Source organism: Schistocerca gregaria, chromosome 1 (assembly GCF_023897955.1).
Source record: "Schistocerca gregaria isolate iqSchGreg1 chromosome 1, iqSchGreg1.2, whole genome shotgun sequence".
Lineage (NCBI taxonomy): Eukaryota > Metazoa > Arthropoda > Insecta > Orthoptera > Acrididae > Schistocerca > Schistocerca gregaria.
The window spans coordinates 469,059,566-469,085,001 of NC_064920.1; the positions used below are offsets into that span (position 1 = coordinate 469,059,566).

General features: G+C 41.9%; 1 protein-coding gene across 1 annotated transcript in view; it reads right to left on the minus strand.

The window, feature by feature from the left end:
• LOC126352984 (erythroid differentiation-related factor 1) overlaps nucleotides 1-25,436 on the minus strand; it is a 224,218-nt gene that overhangs the window by 55,525 nt on the left and 143,257 nt on the right. The window contains exon 15 of the mRNA XM_050002728.1: nucleotides 6,323-6,469. Within this exon, the coding sequence (XP_049858685.1) occupies nucleotides 6,323-6,469 (147 nt within the window). The remainder of the gene's footprint in view (nucleotides 1-6,322; nucleotides 6,470-25,436) is intronic.

The window sequence follows — 25,436 nt, forward strand, 5'->3', positions numbered from 1 at the left end:
GTATACAAACTGGTGGGGGAACGTCACTTAACAAATGATGGTGACTAAAAAGGCAATGCTCAATACGCAACCTAGTTAAAATTTCCTCCTCCCAGCGGGAGGGCCGAGGAGAGGTCATTCAAGCCACTGGGAAAGACTTAATAATCTGGATTGTATTCCCATGAAGGGAGGATCAATGGTGATGCCAAAGTGAGACCACCTCCTGAGAGACGGTAACACAGAGACCACTGGAGGCAATATAGGAACTAGTGGGCTGAGGTAAGAGGACTGCAGCCTTGGCAGCAGCGTCAGCAGTCCCGTTTACTGGCAGGCCGACATGACCAGAAACCCACATAAACATCACAGTGGCTCCACCAAAGGTGAGCAAGTGACGATTTTCCTGTTGCACTAAGGTGTGGGCGGTGTGCAGCACACACAGACATTGAAGGGCACTGAGAGTGTCAGAGAAGATGACGCAAGTGAAAAGTCTGTGTTGCCGGATGTACTCCATGACCCGATACTGGATCAAGAGCTCATCTATAAATACTGAGCAGTGTGCCGGAAGCCGATATCGAAAAATGTTGGCGCTAATGACGAAGGCACACCCAAAACCATGATCAGTCTGAGAACCATCAGTGTACACAAATGCACTATCGTGAAGTTCCATGTGAAGGTCGTCAAACTGAATGTGACAGAGCGAGGCTGGAGTAGTGTCTTACGAAGTGAATCAATGCCAAGGTTAACACGGGCTATGTCACAAAGCCAAGGTGATGAAGAGTTCACATGCAACAGGAGAGCTGCAGGTGGTGTGAAGTTAAGCTGCCGGAACAAGAGCCGAAAGTAGGTTCCAGGAGGTAACAGAGAAGAGGGACGCACTCCATAATGGCGATCAAGGGAATCATCGAAGAAGGTGGCATATGATGAGTGGCCACGCATGGCAGACAAATGGTGTGCATAGCTGCCGAGGTGAAAGTCACCGCGATTGGACAGTGGTAGTTCATCAACTTCAACATTCAGACTCTCAACCGGGCTAGTGTAAAAGGTGCAACTGGCCAAACGGATGCCACAATGGTGGATAGTGTTGAGACAGCATAAGAGGGATAGACATGCAGACCCATAAGCAGAGCACCCATAGTCTAATTTCAAATGGAAAGGGAATGGTACAAATGGAAGAGGAAGGTTTGATCTGCACCCCAAGAAGTACCAGTGACGACGCGTAGGACATTGAGGAACCGCATACAGTGGACTGCCAGGTAAGATACATGGGAGAAACAAGAGAGTTTTTTATTGAGCATGCACCCCAGGAATTTCATAGTTTCAACAAACAGAAGAGCAACAGGCCCAAGATGTAAAGATGGTGGGAGAAACCAATTGCACCACCAAAACTTCACACAGACGGTTTTACCAGTGGAAAAACGAAAGCCATTGCCAATGCTCCAGGAGTAAAGATGATCAAGACATCATTAAAGATGCCACTCAGTGAGACAGGTCCATGGAGAACTGCAACAGATGGCAAAATCATCAACGAAAACGGAGCCAGAGACACCTGATAGAAAACAGGCCATTATAGGGTTAATGGTGATAAAAAAGAGGATGACACTCAGGACGGAACTCTGAGGCACACTGGTGTCTAACAAGGCAGGACTCACACACACCTTGAAAACTCAGTCTTTTAAAAATTTCTGAACAAAACAGGGAAGGCGGCCACGGAAGCCAAACTTGTAAAAAGTACGGAGGATACCAGTTCTCCAGCAGGTCTCGTAGGCCATCTCCCAACTGAAAAACACGACCACAGTCTGGGATTTCCACAGAAAACCATTCATGACATGGGTGGACAAAGTAACAAGATGGTCAACTGCAGAACGGCCTGCTCAAAATCCACCGTGTGCAGTCGTCATTAAATTGCAAGACTCGAGCCACCATATCAGACAGGCATGAATCATACGTTCCATCATCTTGCAAATACAGCTGGTGTGAGAGATAGGGTAGTAGCTAGAAGGAAGGTTTCTGTCCCTACTGGGCTTAGGTATGGGTATGACGGTGGTATCAAACCAACGTCTGGGAAATATACCCTCTGCCCAGATGGTTGTACATATTAAGCAGAAAGTTGTTGCCCTAAAGAGATAGGTGCTGCAACATCTGAATGTGGACAGCGTCTGGCCCTGGGGCGGAGGATCGTAGTAAACTGAGAGCATGATCTAGTTCCCTCATAGTAGCACTCATGATTCTGAGAAGAGGAGAGTATCACCCTAGCCTCCTCCACTTGTTTCCAGCGAAGAAAGGCAGTGTGATAGAGGGAAGAGCTCAAAATTTCCAAAAAATGGTGGCCTAAGGTACTGAGGATAGCAATAGGGTCCACGATGACATTGTCTGCTACTGTCAAGCCGGACATTGGTGAATGGATCTTGGTCCCAGACAGAGAACTGTCAGAGATCGGCCCACACAACAGAGGAAGGGATGGAACTGTTAAAAAAAACTAGTGAATGGAGTCCAACTAGCTTCTTTGCTATCTCGAAGAATGCAATGACACTTTGCAGGCACCTGCCATTAATGAATGCAGTTTGCCATCGTAGGATGACGGTTAAAAACATGGAGAGTGGCGTGGTAAAGAGGAAGTATAAGGAATGGAACATTCTGCAGCAGTGAGGATAACGTTTGTGAGATATTCCACCTGGTCGTCACAACTGGAGAAATCTAGTTCTTCCAAGGTCGCCAGGGACAAGTAAAGCTGTGTCAGCATTAGTATGCTGCCATTTGGCTGTGCACGCAGGTGGGGTAGGAGTCAGAAAATAGATAGCACATGGGAAAAGGTCACTCAAGTACTTGTCAGAAAGAACGGACCACTCAAGACGATGGGCAATCTGGGCAGTGGAGAAGGATAGATCCAAATGGGAATAGGTGTGCGAGAAAGGAAAGGAATGTGGGTGATCCAGTGTTAAGGCAGAAGAGGTTGAGTTGATTAAGAATATCAGCCAAGAGGGCAGCTCTCTGACAGGTTCTCGGAGAACCCCAAAGGGAATAATGCGCATTAAAGTCACCGAGCAGCAGAAATGGGGGAGGTAGCTGCCGAATAAGCTGAAGGAAGTCTGCCCTGGTCACAACGAATGATGGACAGACATAAAAGGTACAGAGGGAAAAAGTCTGGTGAGGAAGGAAAAGGCAAACTGCAACAGCCTAAAGGCAGGTAGTCAGGGGGATGGGTTGACTTTCTACGTCAACCATTATGAGCAGCATGATGCTCACATGAGATGAAATGCCAATCTCAGGGGGAAGGTCAAAACGAACCAGGAAGAAATGTGAAAGCTCAACGTGATTGTGAAGATGTAATTTTGTTTCCTGAAGGCAGAGTACAAGGGGATGCTGCAATGCTAAAAGCACCTGTAAATCCTGTTTGTGTGACTGACGGCCATGTACATTTCATTGGAGGAGAGTCACAATGAGGCAGAAATGAAGGGGTGTCACATCAGCGGTTGCCAAGTGACAGCCTGTGAAGAGTTGCTGTTACAGGGCACAGAAGCTAGAGGATTCTGCTCAATGAGGTCAACAGAAACATTGGCTTGCTTGTAAAGTTGATCTGTGGAGTCCAACACAGAACAACGGTTGGCAGTGCGCACTAGCGACACGGTGGCCGGCAAGGCAACACCATCAAAGACGAGCTTTGAGTTGGCGATGGAGGAGATCGTTTTCCTTTGTTGGACTTCGAGCCTTTCAAGTTAACAGAGGAAGACTCGGGTGTTGTTTGGCTGGAGGGTGATAGGAAGTGGTCATAGGAGTATTCCTTCTGTCCTTTCTGGCCTACTGGTTGTATAGCTGGTGGCTTCGCCCCTTGAGGTGAGAGTTTGATGGCTTGTTGCACAGCTGGATGAGGGGATGGTGATGCTACCTTGACACTACGTGATTTCACAACCTTCGAGCTGAATTTGAGGTCGCATGTCTGTGTGTCCATGTCCTTCATGTAGTGAGAGGTAACAAGAACAGAACTGTAAGTGCCAGACAGGGGAGGGCACGGTTTTCGACTAGCCAATAACTTGCGAGCAATTGGGTAAGGCACTTTTTCCTTTACACGGATCTCCTGGGAAGCCCGCTCATCAAGATACATGAGACAATCCCAAGAGGCAGCGGCATGGCCACCACTGTAGTTGATACAGTGGGGAGAAGGAGATGGACAATCATCCTCATGCACATCCCTACCACAGGTTACACATTTGGCTGTGTGTCGACATGACGTTCTAGTGTAATTGAAATTATGACAATGGTAGCAACACATCGGGTTTGGAATGTACGGTCGGACTGTGATAACTTCATCACCTGCTTTGATCTTGGACAGAAGCACCACTCTATCAAAGGTGAAAAAAGGGTGCAGGTGGGCAGTAAGGAGGAAATCTACCTTTTTCATTACCTGGTGGACAGCAATGACACACTGGTCAGAGAGGTATGATTGGATTGCAGCCTAGGTCAGACTGTTGAGCAGCCTAGTGTAAATATCATAATTTGAAGAATTCAGTGTTCTATGTGCCTCGACACGAACAGTATAGCTGTGGAGAAGCAGGGCGTGGCAAACAGTTGTTGTGCTTGAGAATCAGAAGTAGTCTCCAGAAGCAAAGTGCCTTTCTGCAAATGAGAGCAGGATTACATAGAGCTGACAATTGCATCAACACCTTTCTGAATAATAAACGGATTTAACGTTGCGAAGGGCTGACTGTCTTTTGTACGTGAAACCACAAGGAACCGGGATGCAGCTGGAAGGGTCTTTGAATTGTTAGATTCATTCTGTTTTCGTTTCATAGACATTGATTGTGAAGATAATTGGCTCATTGTGAGAAAATCCCCCATGATTGCCAGTGTCTCTGATGGTACCCCTTTCCAACTGGGTGCTCCCTTCACAAGGGGGAGCACCTGCCTTAGGTGATTGTTCACACCTCCCAAACACCAGACAGAGAGACCAGTTGGCAAATTGGAAAGGTAGCAGCCTGGCCTGTACCAGTGGGTATGTGCGAACCCTACCTGTTGACCCGGGGCTGGGAATTACATGTTACCCAGTCATCTGTTATGTGTCAGATGCATGGGCCGACCATCAGGTGTGCACAGTGAGGAAAATGAAAAAGAGGAACCTCAAACGCCAAAGCGGAGAAACGAGAGGATAAGGGAAACAAAGAAAGGAAAAGGGAACAAAAAATGTTCCACCAAGGCAAAAGCTGAAAAGTGTGTCTATTGCATTTTTTATAATTTCTTTTATGCATTTTTATGGTTTAGTTGACAGTGGGTAAAATGTTATGTCAAAAACAAAGGTAATAAAAAATGGTGCCCTTTGGACATCAAAATTCAACGAACTAGTATGTGTTATGGATAATGTTTCACATAAAGATATTTTCTTTTACTTGATAAAAATCAAACAATGGAAACTCCAGGTAAAATTATCAACAATGTAGGAAAAGACAGGTTGCTATTTACTGTAAAGAACAACACATGTAAAGTTTTGGAGTGGCATAATTAAAAGACACTTACATAAAGCTTTCAGCCACAGCCTTCATCAATAAAATGATGACACACACAAGCAGGCACATGTTATGCACGGTCACGTGTGCATGAGATGTGCCTGCTTGAGTGTGTGAATAGTGTGTGTCTTGGTTTTACTGATGAAGGCTGTGGCTGAAAGCTTCATGCAAGTGTCTTTTAATTGTGCCTGATAGCAACTTGACATATTTCCTTTTACTTGCATATAACTGGTAATGCTCCCTTCCAATTACTATTTGTGGATTGAGAAAAGTGAACTCATATTTTGAAAACAATTTAGGCGCTTGGCTCTATAGCACGAAAAAACAAATACCTTTTCCTGATTTTCAACGAATGGCCTTTCCTGACTGACATCATATGAATGTTAACTGTTCAGATCAATATTCTTTCATTTCTCTTCTTTTTTATCTTTTCTTAATTTTCAAAGACTGTATTGTCCCAATGACACAAATTCGAATGAAGCAATAAATTGTTGTTAACTGATAAATAAATGACTCTCATTACCACATTTTCAAAAATTTGGTGGTTTGTCATTCTTTCAAATGCACACCTCCAACCATGCATATAACCCTTGTTATAATTGCTATTTAATGCCTACAACCTCACCGAAAAAACAGTTTATTCATATTCTTAGGTTGCTATGACATGTTAATTTGTCTTTTTGCTTATTCTTTCTCCTCAGTATGTTTCAACGAATAATTTACATGGAAAAATCTCATAGAAATGTTTTAATTTCATGTGTACATAGCTGGGGATATATTTTAACCACATCCATGTATGAGCACTTGGATTAACACATGCACACAGTAACAAGCAGATAAGTTCATACCTTTGTACCAAGCTCTGGGTAGTCCTGCAGTAGAGAAGCCATTGTAAATACTGTTGTTGACATCTCCCATACAACAGAGTGCCAGATACTTGGATTATTTTTTGCGTTACCGAGTGCATGGATAGCTCTCTGGTAGTATCCCATAGCCTACAAAGAAGGAAATCAACCTTTTTAATAAATACTATAAATTCATAACTGTTACTGTATGGTACGGAAAGTTACGGCAGTCTATAAATAACTTTGGAGCAAATGTAACACCTTACAGAATAGTAGAAACATTGAGACATCAATAGGGACACAAAGATGAATGAAAACTTCACTAGGCTTAGGACAGACGAATCCTTTTTCATGGTAGAATACATATACATACAAACACCCTCCCCTCTATGCAACCCCCCCCCCCAAACACACACACACACACACACACACACACACACACACACACACACACACACACACACGCCAGAATGCTAGTGAAATTTCATTCACTTTTAGAGTGTCTGTTGATGACTCTTCATGGTAAAGCATTACTACAGATTTTGCAAATAATGTACTGTTACAGAAACAAACACTCTGGCCAAATAAAGCAGAAATTGCAATCTGAAAAATGAGAGTTAAAGCAGTTTGTCTCTTTCGGTATCATATCAGGAATTGCTTCATTGTCTGTCAGCATCACAGGTCTCTTCCAGAAAATAATACACACTGATGACGAAGACAGTAAAAAAATACCTATAGTAAATCAAACAGTATAAGTATGCAGTCACATATCACAAACAGTTTAGGAAATTAAATGAAAACCAACACAAAGTTAATCAATCATGAGTGAATTAAAATTCCTTTCATTGCAGCTTCAATTTTTGGTTGGCTGACTGCTTAATTGATTGATTCAACCAAAAGAATTGACAAAATAGGCCATCCTGATTCCTCAAACCCCTTCTTGTAGTGTAACGTACCATTTTGATGAAGAGGTGTGTTGCATTAGCATTTTTTAAGCAACAAATGATGATTACCAAAGTTTATTTTCATAATGTATTAAATAATCTACTGTTCGGATGTATGTTTCATTTATGCACAGGTGTCACGAGATGGATGGACGCAACACATCTGCAAGCCGGGACAACTATAATCATCATGCCACACTAATGGTACCTGCTGGTTGGCAGTTTATTCTATTTTGTCTGGGCCTGCCTTGCCCAACTTTTATTTCAAGAGTTGGACTTGTAGTCTTTACTTCCAGCAGTAAATGCAGACTTTGAAAAAAGAAGTTTGCTCTGAACAGATTGGCAAGTGTGCTGAAATACGATGGTTATCCAGAAAGTAATAGATATTTTGGTCTATCGTGTTGATATGCAGGACTACAGCCACCATCTTAGTACCATAACATTCCTACACTTGGTACACATCCAGCGGTGGAAGCGTATCGCCTGTGTGTCTCTGCTGCTTTGCTTTTTGTGACGTGTAAAAAAATGTGCTGCAATAGGAAATCCCGCCACTTGTGACTTGTGTTCTGTGATTAGGTTTCTTCGTCAAAAACTCTGCAGACCAATTGCCATTTATCGTGACCTTTGTGATGTGTATGTAAAAGGAATAACCAGTAAAAATGAGAGGCAATGCTGCATCGACTTTGAAAATGGCCATAAGAATGTTCACGATGAGGATCACAGTGACAGGCCTAGCCTTGTGACTGATGAAATGGAGACGAAAATTAATGACAAAATTGGTGAAAATTGTTACTTCATGATTATGGAACTTTCGCAACATGTACCCCAAATCACCCTGAATTTAGTGCATGAAATTGTGACAGAGAAGTTTGGTTACCACATGTTTTTTGATAAAGTGGGTTCCCAAAATTTTAATATAGATTGGCTGCACCACTGACCTTCCTATAAGATTACGGGAGAAATGGCAACAGAGTTATCAACTGTATCGTAACTGGATACAATACTTGGATGAAGCATGTCAACTGTGAAACAAAAAGCCAGTTGATGGAATGGGGATACACAAACTCCTTCAAGAAATGAAGGAAGCATTTGCAAATGGAATGCTGTCGAGAAATATCTGGCTACTGTGTTTTGGGACTCTAAGGGAGTGATTCCCATTGATTTCCTCAGACGTGGTACAACTATTAACTTGGACACATATTGTCAAACACTAACAAATTAAGACGGGTGATACAAAACAAGTGTTGGGGAAAACTTAGCACATAAGGTTTGTTTTTTTAACAACGCATGTCCATAAATGGCCAATCGTACCCGAGACCTCATATGGGGTTTTGGACGGGAAACGTTTCATCACCCGCCACAAGGCCCAGATTTGGCTCCAAGCAACAACCACCTCTTTCCAGTAATGAAGACACAGCTCGCTACACAGCACTTTTATACTGATGCCAAACAGCATACTGATCAAAATCAGCAGTTGCAATCGCAGACGGCAGGTTTCTACAGAGACAGTATTGAAAAACTTGTTCCGTGATACTATAAGTGCCTCAATCTGAATGGCCATTATGTAGAAAAATAGCTTGAGAGTGTACCTTTAAAAAGTGTGTATAAAATTTAGTTTTTCCATATTATTAACTTTTTATTTCAAAACATCTGTTACATTCTGGAGAGCCCTACATTATTAATCCAACCAGTCAATTGCATCCGACATTTCCGTCTGGAAATAGCATGAGGTGCAAAAAACTGTGCATTTAAAGTAAATGAGCCATCTGTACAATAGTTGGTAATACTATGAACATGTGCATCTTGACTTTATAATCATAATATTAAATCACTGAACCTTTGTGTGCTCCTAATGTTTGCAGGTTACTATGAATAATTGGCATATTATTGAATAACTAACTGTATGTATCTATTGACATTTCAATTAGGTACATTTGGCTATTAAATAAATAAATAAATAAAGATGCTGAAACCTGTTCACAACACCACAGATATGGATTTTTGATTGGGGTATATTAATTTATTTGTTAGTACAAAATTATACACATTTTCTGAGAACATTTACAACTTACTTTTTATCAGGTGCAACACAAAATTCAGGAAATAAATAAATTTATATACATTTAAAAAATCAGAATTTGTTAGTACTTCAATTGCCTAGGAGTTTGCAGTTATCCAACAGCTACAAATCAAAGGCATTAACAGTATTCAAGCAATGCAAAATCATTCTAACACCCACACGAAGAGGAATATTGTTGACTCTACAGGGTAACAAAATCACATTGCTTCAAGATAGATGCAAGAAATGCAACAGGTACAGTTACAATTGTCAAAACCTTTTAATATCTGAGTTTAGACTTCAGCAAAGAGGTCACCAACATGGCACTATACAGCATCATTGTATTTAGGAGAGAAAATATTTAATGTTTATGTCACTTGTGTAAGAAATAACCTGATATTGTGGGAGTGATGTGTGTGCAGATGTCAGCAATAGGAGATCTACAAACCACCAAGCAATTCTCAACTTTTCTTTCGTAGTTAAACACCTAGGGAAGAAACACTTCCTTTTTTATGGATGTCAATGATTGTTGCCTTGAAGCACAGTTAGTGGACAACGCGCTAACAATGTGAAATTATCACTAATTACAGGGCCAGGAGTATTGCCACACTGGATTTCTATAAAACAATGGAATTTGTATGAAAGATGTACTACAGCTACATTAATATGAAACTTCCTGACAGATCAAAACTCTGTGCCAGACCGAGACTCGAACTTGGGACCTTTGCCTTTCGTGGGCAAATGGTGGTGGTTGTTAGTGTTTAACGTCCCGTCGACAATGAGGTCATTAGAGACGGAGCGCAAGGTCGGGTTACGGATGGATTGTGAAGGAAAGTGGCCGTGCCCTTTCAAAGGAACCATCCCGGAATTTGCCTGAAACGATTGAGAGAAATCACGGAAAACCTAAATCAGGATGGCCGGAGACGGGATTGAACCGTCGTCCTCCCGAATGCGAGTCCAGTGTGCTAACCACATGGGCAAATGATCTACCAACTGAGCTACCAAAACACGACTCAGAACCCGTCCTCACAGCTTCAATTCTGCCAGTAGCTCATCTCTTACCTTCCGAATTGCTCAGAAGCTCTCCTGCAAACCTTGCAGAACTAACACTCCTGGAAGAGAGAACAATGCGGAGACCAGCTTCGCCACAGCCTGAGTCATGCTTGGGTTGCTCAGTTGGTAGAGCACTTGCCCACAAAAGGCAAACGTCCCGAGTTTGAGTTTCGGTCCGGCACACAGTTTTGATCTGTCAGGAAGTTTCATATCAGCACACACTCCACCACAGAGCGAAAATTTCATTCTGGAAACATTCTCCAGGCTGTGGCAAGCCAAGTCTCTGCAACATCCTTTCTTCCAGGAGTGCTAGTTCTGCTAGGTTTGCAGGAGAGCTTCTGTGAAGTTTGGAATGTAGGAGACGTGGTACTGGCAGAACTGAAGCTGTGGGGATGGAGCCTGAGTTGTACTTGAGTAGCTCAGTTGGTAGACTTGCCCACAAGGGGCAAAGGTCCTGAGTTCGAGTCTCAGACTGGCAGACAGTTTTATCTGTCAGGAAGTTTCATATCAGCTCACACTCTGCTGCAGAGTGAAAATTTCTTTCTGGATACATTAATCTGTCCCATCACTACTGCTGAGATTAAGATGCAATTCTTGAGGAGTGGAAATAATATCACTGAATGCATGTCATAAAGCTGTCAAGAATGTTGGCTATTCCCCGTACCAAAGTTTAAAATATTGGAGCGCTGTAACTATAGTCACTTCCTCAGACCCTCTGCTATACACGTCACAAAAGCAGTAATAACATCTCTTCACATGTTCATAAGAATATTTCAGTATATCCTTAGATGATATTAAAGTAGATGAAAATATCTCCATTATATAATGTGTACACTGTCTGATGTCTGAATTGCTTTAACGAGTAACTTCTTTTCAACACAAAGAAAAACTGACAGGTATAAACAATATGACACAATACAGCACCACTAATTACTTTTTAATACGAATCTCCCTGGCCCCTACCCTCGACAGTACCTGTCCTTCAACTATTCCATCACCGCACCTACTAGTCTTCTTCCCCTTCTATACTTTTCTGCTCCTCTTGTCCTCCCACCCCAAATCTTCTAACTGCACCAAGCACCTCACCCCTGGCCCACCATGCTGCCATAAGCAGCACTACACCCTCCTCCAACCTTACCCTGCTATACCTCCCCTTCATCACCCCATGCCGCCTCCTCAAGTGCAGTCATAGTCTGCAGTTTGGCCAAAGCGGGCCAGAGGCAGTGATATTATGTGTGCAAGTTGTGCTTGTGTGTGAGTGAGTGAATGTGTGTGTGTGTGTGTGTGTGTGTGTGTGTGTGTGTGTGTGTGTGTGTGTGTGTGTGTCCACGCGCGTGTGCTTTACACTTCAGAAGGAGGCGTCAACATCTCTATATGGTGATAGCAATATATTCTTTTTGTCATATTGTCATTATTCCTTCATGGAATTTCTATTGTTCTGTTTTCCCTAATGGCTTTTCTTCCATCTCACAACCCTGTGCTGTTTAGGTTTGTCACTATCTTCTAACACATTACTTTACTCCATTTCTGTCCTTTCCTTTCTCTTCTTTCCTCTGTTTTACCAGTCGCCTTTCAAACAGCATACATTGTATCTACTGTCTCATCCATGCACAACACACAGCTATGCAATTGTGTGGATTGTTGATGCAGAAAGCATCTCATGTCCCACATTATTCCCTCCAATACAATTAATCCTAGAGCTAAAAATTGAGAATAATTCCTCCCTCATTCTAGCATATTTTTGCATGTCATTTCTGTACCTTCCTGTGCCACACGAACTTGTTAAGCCTCAACCTTATCCACCTTGAGCCCTGCAACCGCCATTACTGTCTTTTTTATTTGTTTTTCTCTTTGCTCTCATTGTGTTTCCACAGCGATGTCAGTTCAGTTTTGCCTTTCACTATCAGTCCTACTACTTCTAGTTTCAGTTTTTTTCCTCATACTTCATGACCCTGTCTTTTTTGTGATTTTTCCCATATAATTCTGTGTATTTTACATATTTATACAAGTTCTTCATGTGTAGTTTTATGCAGTTTACATATTTTTATCCCCCACTATGGATCCCTGCTCCTTCCATCTGAGATGACAATACAGAAAAGTTTCTTTATTCCTTGCCAGAACCCAGTCTGCCCAAATGGCCTGATCATCAAATTATGCATCTCAGGCTGTAACCCATCCTTCCACAGTGACCTCTGTCTGTTCTAATTCCAAAAGTCCACAGCCTTTAGCAAAATAGTCATATAAAGCCATGTAAATCAGACCAAAACCTCCTCGCAATACTTCCTTTCCATCCATAAAATTCTCCTCTTCTACAGTCCCAAATTCTTTTCATTCCATCTCTCACATTGAAACCCCTGCCCTCCAGGAAATACAGCACAACAGCACCCCAAAAAACACTCCAACCTGTTCACCACCTACTACTGTCATGGGATCCCATATCCACCATCCCTGAAAGAGCCTCCTAACCTTGCCCACATACGCTCATGGCCACCAGCCTTGCCTTTCAGACATACTACATTTACCGCACTCTCAGAAGAAACTCCCTCCCATGATCGAACAGAATACAGAACCTAAACCAAAACACAGTCATGAACATTTCCTTCAAATGCCTTAGTAGCACAGAAGTATCAATCCTTTCCCCATTCCAAAATTCAACCATGCAGAACTTGCTAAAGACCCCTTCTCCTCCTCCCACTCCCTACAGTGGGATCACTTTTTCACACCTTACCAATCATACTCAACCAAAACCAATATTGAAACCTGCCTGACTTATTCCTCTATCCAGTCATGGTCCATCCCCACTAACTCTAAATCACCCCCTGTTAACATTCCAGAATTTCTTAATGTCAAACCCTGCTTCACTACCTTTCCCCAGATCCCTCAAAATAGAAACTATCCTTAGATCTAAAGAAAGAACCATAAGCTACCACATAAAAACTGACCCTGACCTTATAATCCTAGCTGCAGGCAAAAGCTGCACCACTGTGGTCTGGACAGGATTATCTGGTGGATGGTCTACACCAGCTTTCAGATTCATGCACCAACAAATCCTGCCACAGTGACCCCATTCTAGAAATCCAGCACAACCACCAGTCTCTGCTCAAATCCTTAGGCCCATTCCAGAACCGCTCCCCTTACCCCTACCACACTCTGCATTCCTATCTTCTACATGCTCCCTAAAGTCCATAATCTCGACTACCCAGGCCATCTCATTCTGTCCGGTTACTGTACCCTCCTGCCCCCCTGCCCAGAGTATCTGTGCCCTTGTGGAGCAACACCTTCAGCCTATTGCCCATAACCTACCCTCCTACATAAAAAGACACCAATGAGTTCCTCCACCAATCTGCTGCATTTCCTGTTCCTTTACCATTCAGTGTCTTCGTCATCACTATCCATCTCTCTCTCTACCTTAACGTACCAAATGACCATGGCCTTGCCACTACTGAGTGCTTCCCCAATGTCTGACAGACTCCAAACCTTCAGCCTCCTTCATGCTCACCATGACCAACTATATGCCCAGCCACAATTACTTTTCCTTACTTACAATAACTTTACAACAAATCCATGGTACAATAAGGAGCATCCACAGGACACCATACTATGCCAACCTATTTTTGGGCCAACTAGAGGAATCCTATCAGATCATGCAGAGTGCCAAATGCATCACCTGGTTCAGATTCATTGATGACATCTTCATGATCTGGACCAATGGTGAAGCTACCCTATCCACATTCCTCCAGAGCCTCAACACCTCCCCCATTTGCTTCACCTGGTCTTCCTCAACCCAACAAGTCATCTTCCTCAATGCTTACCTTCACCTCAAGAATGACTACATCAGTACCTCTGCCCATAACAAACTACCAGCCACCAACAATACCTCTACTTCAATAGTTGCCACCCATTTCATGCCAAGAAATCCCTTCTGTATAGTGGTCGCTGCATCTGTAGTGATGAGCAGTATCTCTCAAATATACCAACGGTCTCAGTGAGGATTTCACAGACAAAATTACCCTCCCAACCTTGTACAGGAGCAGATCTCCTGTGACTTGATCTCCCAACACCTACACCTCCCACATGCCCACTGTCTGCCCACAATGGACTAAGTACCAACCAAGACTGGAGCAACTGATTCACATCCTCCATCAGGACTTTGGCTACCCCTTGTTGTGTCTTGAACTGAGGAATGTCATCCTCACCCCTCCCACAGTGGTATTCCTACAGTCACCAAACTTACACAATATCCTCACAGTGCATAGATGCAAAACTTGTCCCCATACTACCACCTTTGGTAACCTGAGAACCAGCAGTAAGAGAACATGCTCTGGACTACAAAGATCAAATTGCACTTCACAAAATATCTATTATTATAATGGCAAATGGGTTCTGGAATACCATATAAAAGATGCGATCAAAACAAAAATTTCTGACATCAGCCTCAACAAATGTGGTGGTCTTCCGTTAGGCACAGCTTGGGACCGGGCCATCAGAAGGCTGAAACAGGTGCTGCAACGTTGCAACCAAAACATTACTTTATGTGACTCTGGACTGGGCAATAGGGAGATCACACGCAGTAGTGTAGTTATATACGCATGACAGCAGCACCTACATAATAATCACCACTTGACAATGGCCAAGGAGAACTTGGTTTTAAGCCACTTGAAAAAGCTGGAACCTCATGATATTTTATTGGTATACATTACCATGAAACATGCATTAGGACATTGTGAAGTTACCCCAGTAAACACTAAAGATCTGAGATTACTTTATTTTATGACATGGAACTTTGTATCACATTTCCCAACTACTTTGATATTTTCGCAGTATACAAAAAAAATGACATGAGACTTTGTGGGCCTAGATGGGTGCAAGTCTAACTTTGATGCACAGCTGGTATAAGACTTTCACATTATCACACATTTATTGCATATGAATGCAGCTCTATACTAAAGAGAAATGAAAATATTTGGAAGCAGCTGGCATAAAGATGAACACTGCTATCAAATGCAGAAATTAAATAGAACGGTTGTTCATCAACAAAGGTACTCACTTTGCGAACTACAAAGCCAAGATATAATTCATGGAGGAAGAATTGTTTTCTGTGTGTAAGGAAATTTTTAAAATATAGTATTTTTGTCAAAGTTCAAGATAGAATGAGCTTAAAGATTTATTCATACACTGTCTTTCTAAGAGATTAGTTCAAAATCAGCTTAGATGTATATGACCCAAGGCCCACATGAGATAATTTGACATATTTGCAAATGTTTCTTTGAGGCCAAAGCTAAAAAAGGATAAGAATATTTTTTGAAAAAATAACTTTGTTGACAAATCTGTCCTAGAGATGGGTTACTATTGATTCTCAAGATGAATACACTGTTAATAGATATACATGGAAGAAAGAAACTCAACAAAGGCACCAATTCTGTATAGTAAATATAACAATGCATGGAATGCATTTAATATGGGACAATGGATGAGTGTGAGTTTTATAATGATGGAAGGCTAACATGGTATTGCTCATTTTGGAAAGGCAGAGAAATAACTGTGATTTTATGAGGGTTATGTATGTAATTTAGAAACATTCAATAGTACATACTACACACAGAAACTTTATATAGCGTAATTTAAAATCGGATTATGCTTGCTTAGTAGTGTGCAGGTCCCAATGGTATTTATTGGATAACTAACAAAACAACAAGAATTGCTCCAGTTTCATTTTAATTGCATTACACTGTGGTTCTGTCACAGAATGGGCCTTTATCAGGTAATCAACAGTGATTTCCACCTCTCTATTTCCCTCTAAACCATGAAAATGTAGAGGAGATTCTATTTTTTAAAATATTAAATGATTCTGCATTTTTTATTGTAGGCAATGTCAGTGACCATTCCGTACTGCTAGATCTACCTGAAAAGAGGTTCCAAAGTAAACTGAGTTGTTGTTGATATACCAGTGTACTTTTTGATGCAACCTGATAGCCTTCAGGCTGATGTGATAGCTGGTTGGTTTGTGGGGGTTAAAGGGACCAGACTACTTAGGTCATCGGTCCCTTGTTCCACGACCATAATAATACACGAAGAAAAGTCCAACAAGCAATAAAAACATAACGGAGACGACAAGGGACGACACAGTACAAGAAAGACATAGACGAAGACCAGAGAAAAGAGATTAAAAGACACACTGAGTGCGACGGTCATTGGCCGACCATGAAAATAAAACTGGAAAGGCCAACAACCAAGGGACACATTAAAACACCACAAACTAAAACCCCAGGCCAAAAGCTGATGTGATAGCACACCGATATTTGCTACAGTTCTGCATGTGACCATAAAGGTGTGTAACTAATCAGACACATAATGTATTGCTGTGTTGTCAGCTTTAATGTGAGGGCTTGCGTACCATATTCAAGGAGGACAATATTAATCAAATCTTAATATGTTATGTTCGTCCCATTTCTTATTTCACTTCCAATATTTCCTGATGTCAAGATTCCTTATTTTTTCCATAGTTGTCCTTCTAAATATCTTGTGGTAATTCTCACAATATTTTTAAGTATTTTAAATGCATACTGCACTCAAAATGATGTACTTATCATGACTGCTCCCTTGCAAACTGATACTAGTGTACTTATTTTAATAGTAATGCAGTAGACAAGTACCTCTTATTTCAACAGTTTAAACATTTTAAGCAAACCTTTTATCAAGCAGAGAAAGTTGGACTTAAATTTTGTGTGTGTTGTTTGTCTGCTTGTGATTGGGTTTTACTTGTAAACAAACCAGTTTTTCTTCCCACAGCAATGCGAAAATCCGAAGTCCAGATATCGTCAACTTAGTATTGCCATAAGTCCTGTTTCCTTATGCCAGCTATTGTACAATAAACAGGAACAAAAATGTTCAAAAACTTGCTTCATTGCTGAGTTATTGGATGTTTTAAGATGATTTTTCCCATGTATGCTGATGACTGCAATTACACACCCCCCATAAGGACAAAAAAGGTGGCTGGATTGATACTAGTGGAATGTTTGCAGAACACCATCTGCACAATAATAACACACACTGCTATGGCACATAAGACAGATGTAGCAGCCCACAAGGGACGGAAGTATTCGTATTAAAATGCAACATCCTTGGCGACCATCAACACTTCAAGCCCTGCTGTTTTGCAGGCTAAATGCGAAACAACCATGTCATCTGTGGTGCACATTTTCCAAGCACCATCATTACAGTGTAACCAGTGCCACATTGACTCTGTTAAAATAAATTTCGGGTTTGCAGCTGGTCGTCGTTCAATACATCCCATATTTCACAAAGGGGGCACCTGCCAGTCATCCTTCGGTGAACCATCAAAGACTTGCGAAGGCGTCCTCCCTTCCACAACATTACAGCATGCTGTGAGTATTCTGTGCATGTGTCAAATTCAAGCTGATAGGTGTACAATACTTCCCGGTGAGCACCCTTGCTGGTATAGCTGCGGTACTCAGCTGTCCTCTGCCTTACAGCTAACTGCAGCCACTGATGCACTCTGTTGTCATCGATTAGAGCAAATCGTGGAGCTGACGCGGTTCCACACACTGTCCAACTGGTAGCTGGGGGTTCCACACACTGTCCAACTGGTAGCCGCTATCATGGTTTATCGGATTTTGCATCAGGCATATTTCCATGGATTCTTTAATAATGAAGACCCAAAAAGATGTTTTTGTGGTCAGAATCAATGTTTTCTCACAATGAAATACAGAGTTCAGCAATATGGGACTAGCTTCGTTGCAAAAGACACATGCAACCTAGATGTTCAGCACAGTGTCTTTTAACAGTGCCTGCAGTCTGACCTATGTCACATGTAGCACATTGGCAGTGAATTTTGTAAATTCTGGCCATCTGCAATAAACAGTCACCGTTCATTGACCTCAGAAGGTCTGCAATTTAAGATGGTGGATGGAAAACCAATTTCACTTGAAATTTACGGAGGACTCTTGCTATTTTAAATAAAGCGCTGCCCATAACAAGAAGTCACACTAAAGCTTTTGTCAGCATGTTCTCCTCTTTATCCACTTCCTGTTCTTAGTTTGGACTGAATGTGGCTTGTGGTCTGCTAGGCAGAACTTCCATTTCTCCAGAACATTGTATTTAGGTGGACGAACTCTATAGGCACACTATCTAGATCTGAAACTGTGTGAGCACTGTGTACGAGTGTTTTAAGCATGCTCATAGTTTACGTAAGGTCATGACAACTTGAGATTTGCAAATACCAATCAGTATGAGCGGACTTACAATAAACTGAATGCCCCACAGAACCATCATTCTTCCATCTGACCAAGACATCCAAGAACTGCAGACAACCATCCTTCTCTATCTCCACAGTGAATCGAATGAATGGAGTTGAGATGAAGAAGAAATTCCATTAATTTATCTTTTCTTTGAGGTCACACTATGTAAGTGTCACCCGCATACCAGCAAAATAAAGCTGGTTTAAGGGCAGTTGTTTCAAACACTCTCTCCTCAAAATTCTCCGTTTAGCCACCAAGGTAGACAGAGGGCTGCCCAAGGTGAGTTAGTCTGTTCAAAATATTATCGACTGAACATAAAATAGGCTGAGGACAGAATGTGGTGAAACAGTAATGTCCACTGAGACTTACTGCCCATTAGAGCCAAAGAATCTGACAGAGAAACCTTTGTAAAAAGTATACCACACTGAAGCTAACTAAACAGTCTGAACTGCTTAGACAGAGCCCCCATCTATTGATAAAGTCAGCTGATTTACAGCTGGTCCCAGCAAAGAAGCAAGATTTTTCGGTAATCATATGATGGAGCTCCTATGTTGCTCACTATTGGACGTAATGTAACACTTTCTTTATAAATTTTTGGAATGCCACACAGTACTGTTGGCATACAACCATGTTGTCTTAACCTCTTGATGATCTCTTGAGCTAAGGAGGAGGAACTTAGGAGTGCAGAAATTATCTGCAGCGCACATCCTGTAGAGTTGTAATCAATCTTCCTGTAGGTATATAGATAGAATCTCTTAGTAGATCATACATATGATCATTATATCCACTAAGAGGTGAAGAAACGATTATGTTACCTCTGTCAGCATTCAGTACCACTACATCAAAGTGCTCTTGAAGATTTTGTAGAGCAGTCTTTTCTGCAGAGCTCAAGTTACTACACTGAGGAGAAACTTTAAAAAACAATACAGCAAGTTCTCCTTCTTATTTCTTCTGCAGCACCCAAAAGAAGGTGTCTTGTGGCTTTTCAACACCACTCACAAAATTTATTAAAGACAGTGCTCTAGGTGTGGGTTCAAAATTAAGTCCCTTGCTTAATACAAACAGCGCTGCATCATTGAAATTATTCTCTGCAAAGCTGACAATGGAACCTCTTGTGACAACAACTGCTGTGGCAACATACAATCAAATTTTGACATCTGTCAAAAACTTGCATCCTTATGCATCCAATCAAACTTTGCCAGTCACTCCATCAACCCAGTCTCATGATACAGGAGAAACATGTGTTGTAAACTATGAATGTAACTCACACAATTCTTCTGAAATGGAATCTAGTTTTCATCTTGCACAGTAAATCTTCTTTTTGACAATAGCATGACTAGCCTTGTCAGTAATCTTCCATGGACCAGCAATTAATATGTGAGCATTCAACAAGTAACACAATACTTTTTTCCTTGGCCAATTTTGATTAAAAAATGCAGAATTTGTTGTGGGATATCATGGAATATTCCTGCTTCAGCCCCTAAAGTTTCATGAAGTTCTGTTACATGTGACGTTATACGTAGCCTTCAAAATGGCTCCAAGAGGAGACTGTCACTGAGGATTTTTATTTATTTATTTTCTTTTGTGTGTGTGTGTGGGGGGGGGGGGGGGGCAGGGGTAGGGGAGGTGAGGACCAGAGAATCACAGATACTCATAGGCACTTGTAGAATGTCTACAGAGATCTGAAGGTGAACAAAAAATGGTGAGTTGTCAATTTAGACGATGGTCATCAACTCAAGAAGGCCACACAAACCTGTCCAGTCTACTGCGTGCCAGGTGGTCACACAAAGCTGTGACTGTTGCAGTTTTGGAATGTGCAGACACTCGCATTCAGGGTGACTGACAGATCACAATCAAACACCTCACTGCACACCTGGGTATCTCTGTTGGTAGTGCCACCACTTTCATCCGCCAGACAGGGGTAGCCAAAAGTATGTGTCCACTGAGTTCCTCACCACCTAACAGAAGACCATAAAGAGCAATGAATGACCATTTGCGTGGAACTGCTTGCGCATTACGAAACTGATTGCGACAATTTTTTGTCAAACATCATTACAGGTGATGAAACATGTGTTCATCACTTAGCACTAGGAACAAAGTGGCAATCCATGGAGTGGCACACCACCACCTCTCCTCCGAAGAAAATGTTCAAAGCACCACCCTTGGCAGGTAGATTCATGGTGACAGTTTCTGGGGTACGGAAGAAGTTATTCTGTTTGATACAAGGATCAAAGAGGAAGTGTATTGTGCTTCCCACAGAAATAGAAGAAACGACTTCAGCAAGTTCATTTGCCACAAAGATGCAAACAAACTACTTCTTCATGACTCTGCAAGGCCCCTTTCAAGTCTGTACACATGAGAGCAGCTCACAAAACTTTATCAGACTGTTCTTCATCCACTCTACACCCTGGACCTCACACCTCCTGACTTATATTTGTTTGGCCCAATGAAGGGTGAACTCTTGGGAAGTAGTTCAAAATGGTTCAAATGGCTCTGAGTACTATGGGACTTAACTTCTGAGGTCATCAGTCCCCTAGAACTTAGAACTACTTAAACCTAACTAATCTAAGGACATCACACACATCCATGCCTGAGGCAGGATTCAAACCTGCAACCATAGCAGACGAGCGGTTCTGACTGTAGCGCCTAGAAATGCTCGGCCACTCTGGCCGAGCTCGGAAATAGTACATGGATGATGAGCAGATTATTGATGCAGCAGGACATTGGCTCTGACGTCTACCAGTAGAGTGATACTGTGTGGGCATACAGATCATTCCAGTGAGGTGGCATAAGGCTGTCACACTGATTGGAGATTGTATTGAAAAATAGGGTTTTGTGGTCAAAAGACCGGGGAGAAATATAATGTATTGGAACCTTGAATAAAACCAACCTGCTTCCAGGAAAAAAATATACTTCATTACTTACCGAACACCCCTTGTAGTATCACACCGGCAAATTTTGATATCATGCCTTGGTCCCTAGGTTTCAATAAAATGGTCAAAGAACTTAATAAGGTTTGCTCTCTTACCACACAGCTTGTCAAAACTTCGGATATGTGAGACCATTGCCTCCAAGTAAAAACATCTGATGTAAACTTTTAAGATTTTCCTGGCGAACTGAATGTTCAAACAACTTTCAGCTTGCAGCCATTCAGTTGTCGTTCAACACATCCCATGATATTCCAACTGGACACTTGCTGGTCATCACCAAGTGAGCAATCGAAGACTGCGGCATTCAGTTTACTGTAAGCTCACTCATACTGATCTGTATTTGCAAGTGTCAAATTGTCACCATCCGCTGCAAACTATGGGCGTGACACTTGTTTACAGAGCTCACACTGAGAGCTAGACAATTTGCCTAAAGAGCTCACTCACCTAAAGACAATGTTTAGGAGAAATGGATATTCTATCTGGCAGATTAACAGGGCATTTCAGTTACAAACAAGAAGCAGGAAATGGATAAAGAAGAGAATATGCCAGCAATATCTTTAGCTTTTCTTCCTTGCTGGCAACATTTAGTTTCAAATAGCAAGAATCCTTCATAAATTTCAACAGAAAGTGGTTTTCCTTCTGCCATCTAAGATTGCAGATCTTCTGGAGTCAGAGAAGAATGACTTGTCATGCAAAAGGTCAGGAAAAAAATTCAGAAGGCCAGAATTTACAAAATACATTACCAATGTGGTATGGCTTACACAGATCAGACCACAAGTACTGTGAAAGAATGTTGCACTGAACATTAATGTTGCACCTGCCTTTTGCAACTAAGCTGGTCCACTACTGCTTTACAACGTATTTCCACTGGACATTCAATGAAATATGAGAAAACAATGATTCCAACCACAGCAACATCTTTTTGGGACTGCATTATTAAGAAATCCATGGAAATATGCCTGGCAGAAAATATGATGAATCGTATAGCAGTTACCAATTGGTCAGTGTGTGGAACCCCATCACCTCCACAATTTGCTCTAATCGAAGGTAGCAGAGTGCGCTAATGGCCGCAGTGGGCGGTAAGGTAAACAACAGCTGGGGTCATCAGTTCACCACCAAGGGTGCTGCCACCAGAAAGTGTTATCCATCTATCAACTTGACCCTGACAAATGTGCAGAACACTCTCAGCATGCTATAAATTGCGGAACAGTGGGCATTTCGTCAATCTTTGATGGCTAACATGAGGATGACCAGGTACCCAGCTGAACTGCCATGGGATGTATATTGAACTACAATTGGCTGCAAGCCCAAAATTTGTTTGAACATTTAATTCAAAGTGAAAATTTTAAAAATAATGTATTGACTCTAATTACCAACACTACAGAATGTGACACCAACTATCTTTGGGATTCTGATTGCACTCGTGAGTCATATAAGAGTGAAACCCCCATACAACTGGAAGAAAATCCTGTTCTGTAATTTGTGCAGCTCAAAATCCAGTTCATGTTAGCCTACATAAGTTCCAACAAAAGTAAGTACAGTGAATTCACCAATGCTCTCAATGAAGACATGGCAATGGAAGTTCAGGATATCTGAGCCTCACCAACAAGATCTGATAAATCGCCAACCATTAAACAAAAAATAAGGGAAAGTAACCTCTAGCAGATTGATATATACAACACTGAACACACTGGCTTTTGAGCTCTTAGCAAAAATATACAGATTCATACACTCTCCCGGTCATGGAGACAATGACTATTTGTTATCAATTACTGAGAGTTGTTGCCTGCACAGATGAAAGTGAGGAGGGGCTAGAGAAGGACACACAAGGCAGGGGGTAGTGCGATAGCCTGAGACAGACGACTCAGAGCCTATGCAACATCATGAAAAGAGTTCTCACACAGTAGAGCATTTGAGTTAAGGAGAGCTAGACAAAGTTAGAAAGGGGGAGGAAAGGAGAGGAAGCTGAAGAGGAAGAGGGAGACAGGAAGTGAAGAGAGAAAGGGTAAAAGGTGTAAGAAAGAGGAAAGGAAGGGTGAGGGGTGGTATGTACACGTACACACACACACACACACACACACACACACACACACACACACACACACACACACAGAGAGAGAGAGAGAGAGAGAGAGAGAGAGAGAGAGAGAGAGAGAGAGAGAGAGAGAGAGAGAGAGAGAGAGAGAGAGGGGGGGGGGGGGGGGAGGAGGAAGGTGGAGGAAGGAGAGTGGAAGAGAATGCAGTACACAATATGGGTAGTGACTGAGTGGTATGGACAGAAGACAGATGGGAAAAGATAAGGGGAGGAGTGGTATGGACAGAAGACAGATGGGAAAAGATAAGGGGAGGAGTGGTGTGAACAGAAGACAGAAGTGAAAAGATAAGAGGCGGCAGTGAGAAACTAGTTATTGTTGTTGTTGTGGTCTTCAGTCCTGAGACTGGTTTGATGCAGCTCTCCATGCTACTCTATCCTGTGCAAGCTTCTTCATCTCCCAGTACCTACTGCAACCTACATCCTTCTGAATCTGCTTAGTGTACTCATCTCTCAGTCTCCCTCTACGATTTTTACCCTCCTCACTGCCCTCCAATGCTAAATTTGTGATCCCTTGATGCCTCAACACATGTCCTACCAACTGATCCCTTCTTCTAGTCAAGTTGTGCCACAAACTTCTCTTCTCCCCAATCCTATTCAATACCTCCTCATTAGTTACGTGATCTATCCACCTTATCTTCAGTATTCTTCTGTAGCACCACATTTCGAAAGCTTCTATTCTCTTCTTGTCCAAACTAGTTATCGTCCACGTTTCACTTCCATACATGGCTACACTCCAAACAAATATTTTCAGAAATGACTTCCTGACATTTAAATCTATATTCGATGTTAACAAATTTCTCTTCTTCAGAAACACTTTCCTTGCCATTGCCAGTCTACATTTTATATCCTCTCTACTTCGACCATCATCAGTTATTTTACTTCCTAAATAGCAAAACTCCTTTACTACTTTAAGTGTCTCATTTCCTAATCTAATTCCCTCAGCATCACCCGATTTAATTGGACTACATTCCATTATCCTCGTTTTGCTTTTGTTGATGTTCATCTTATATCCTCCTTTCAAGACACTGTCCATTCCGTTCAACTGCTCTTCCAAGTCCTTTGACGTCTCTGACAGAATTACAATGTCATCGGCGAACCTCAAAGTTTTTACTTCGTCTCCATGAATTTTAATACCTACTCCAAATTTTTCTTTTGTTTCCTTTACTGCTTGCTCAATATACAGATTGAATAACATCGGGGAGAGGCTACAACCCTGTCTCACTCCTTTCCCAACCACTGCTTCCCTTTCATGCCCCTCGACTCTTATAACTGCCATCTGGTTTCTGTACAAATTGTAAATAGCCTTTCGATCCCTGTATTTTACCCCTGCCACCTTTAGAATTTGAAAAAGAGTATTCCAGTCAACATTGTCAAAAGCTTTCTCTAAGTCTACAAATGCTAGAAACGTAGGTTTGCCTTTTCTTAATCTTTCTTCTAAGATAAGTCGTAAGGTCAGTATTGCCTCACGTGTTCCAACATTTCGACGGAATCCAAACTGATCCTCCCCGAGGTCCGCATCTACCAGTTTTTCCATTCGTCTGTAAAGAATTCGCGTTAGTATTTTGCAGCAGTGACTTATTAAACTGATAGTTCGGTAATTTTCACATCTGTCAGCACCTGCTTTCTTTGGGATTGGAATTATTATATTCATCCTGAAGTCTAAGGGTATTTCACCTGTCTCATACATCTTGCTCACCAGCTGGTAGAGTTTTGTCATGACTGGCTCTCCCAAGGCCGTCAGTAGTTCTAATGGAATGTTGTCTACTCCGGGGGCCTTG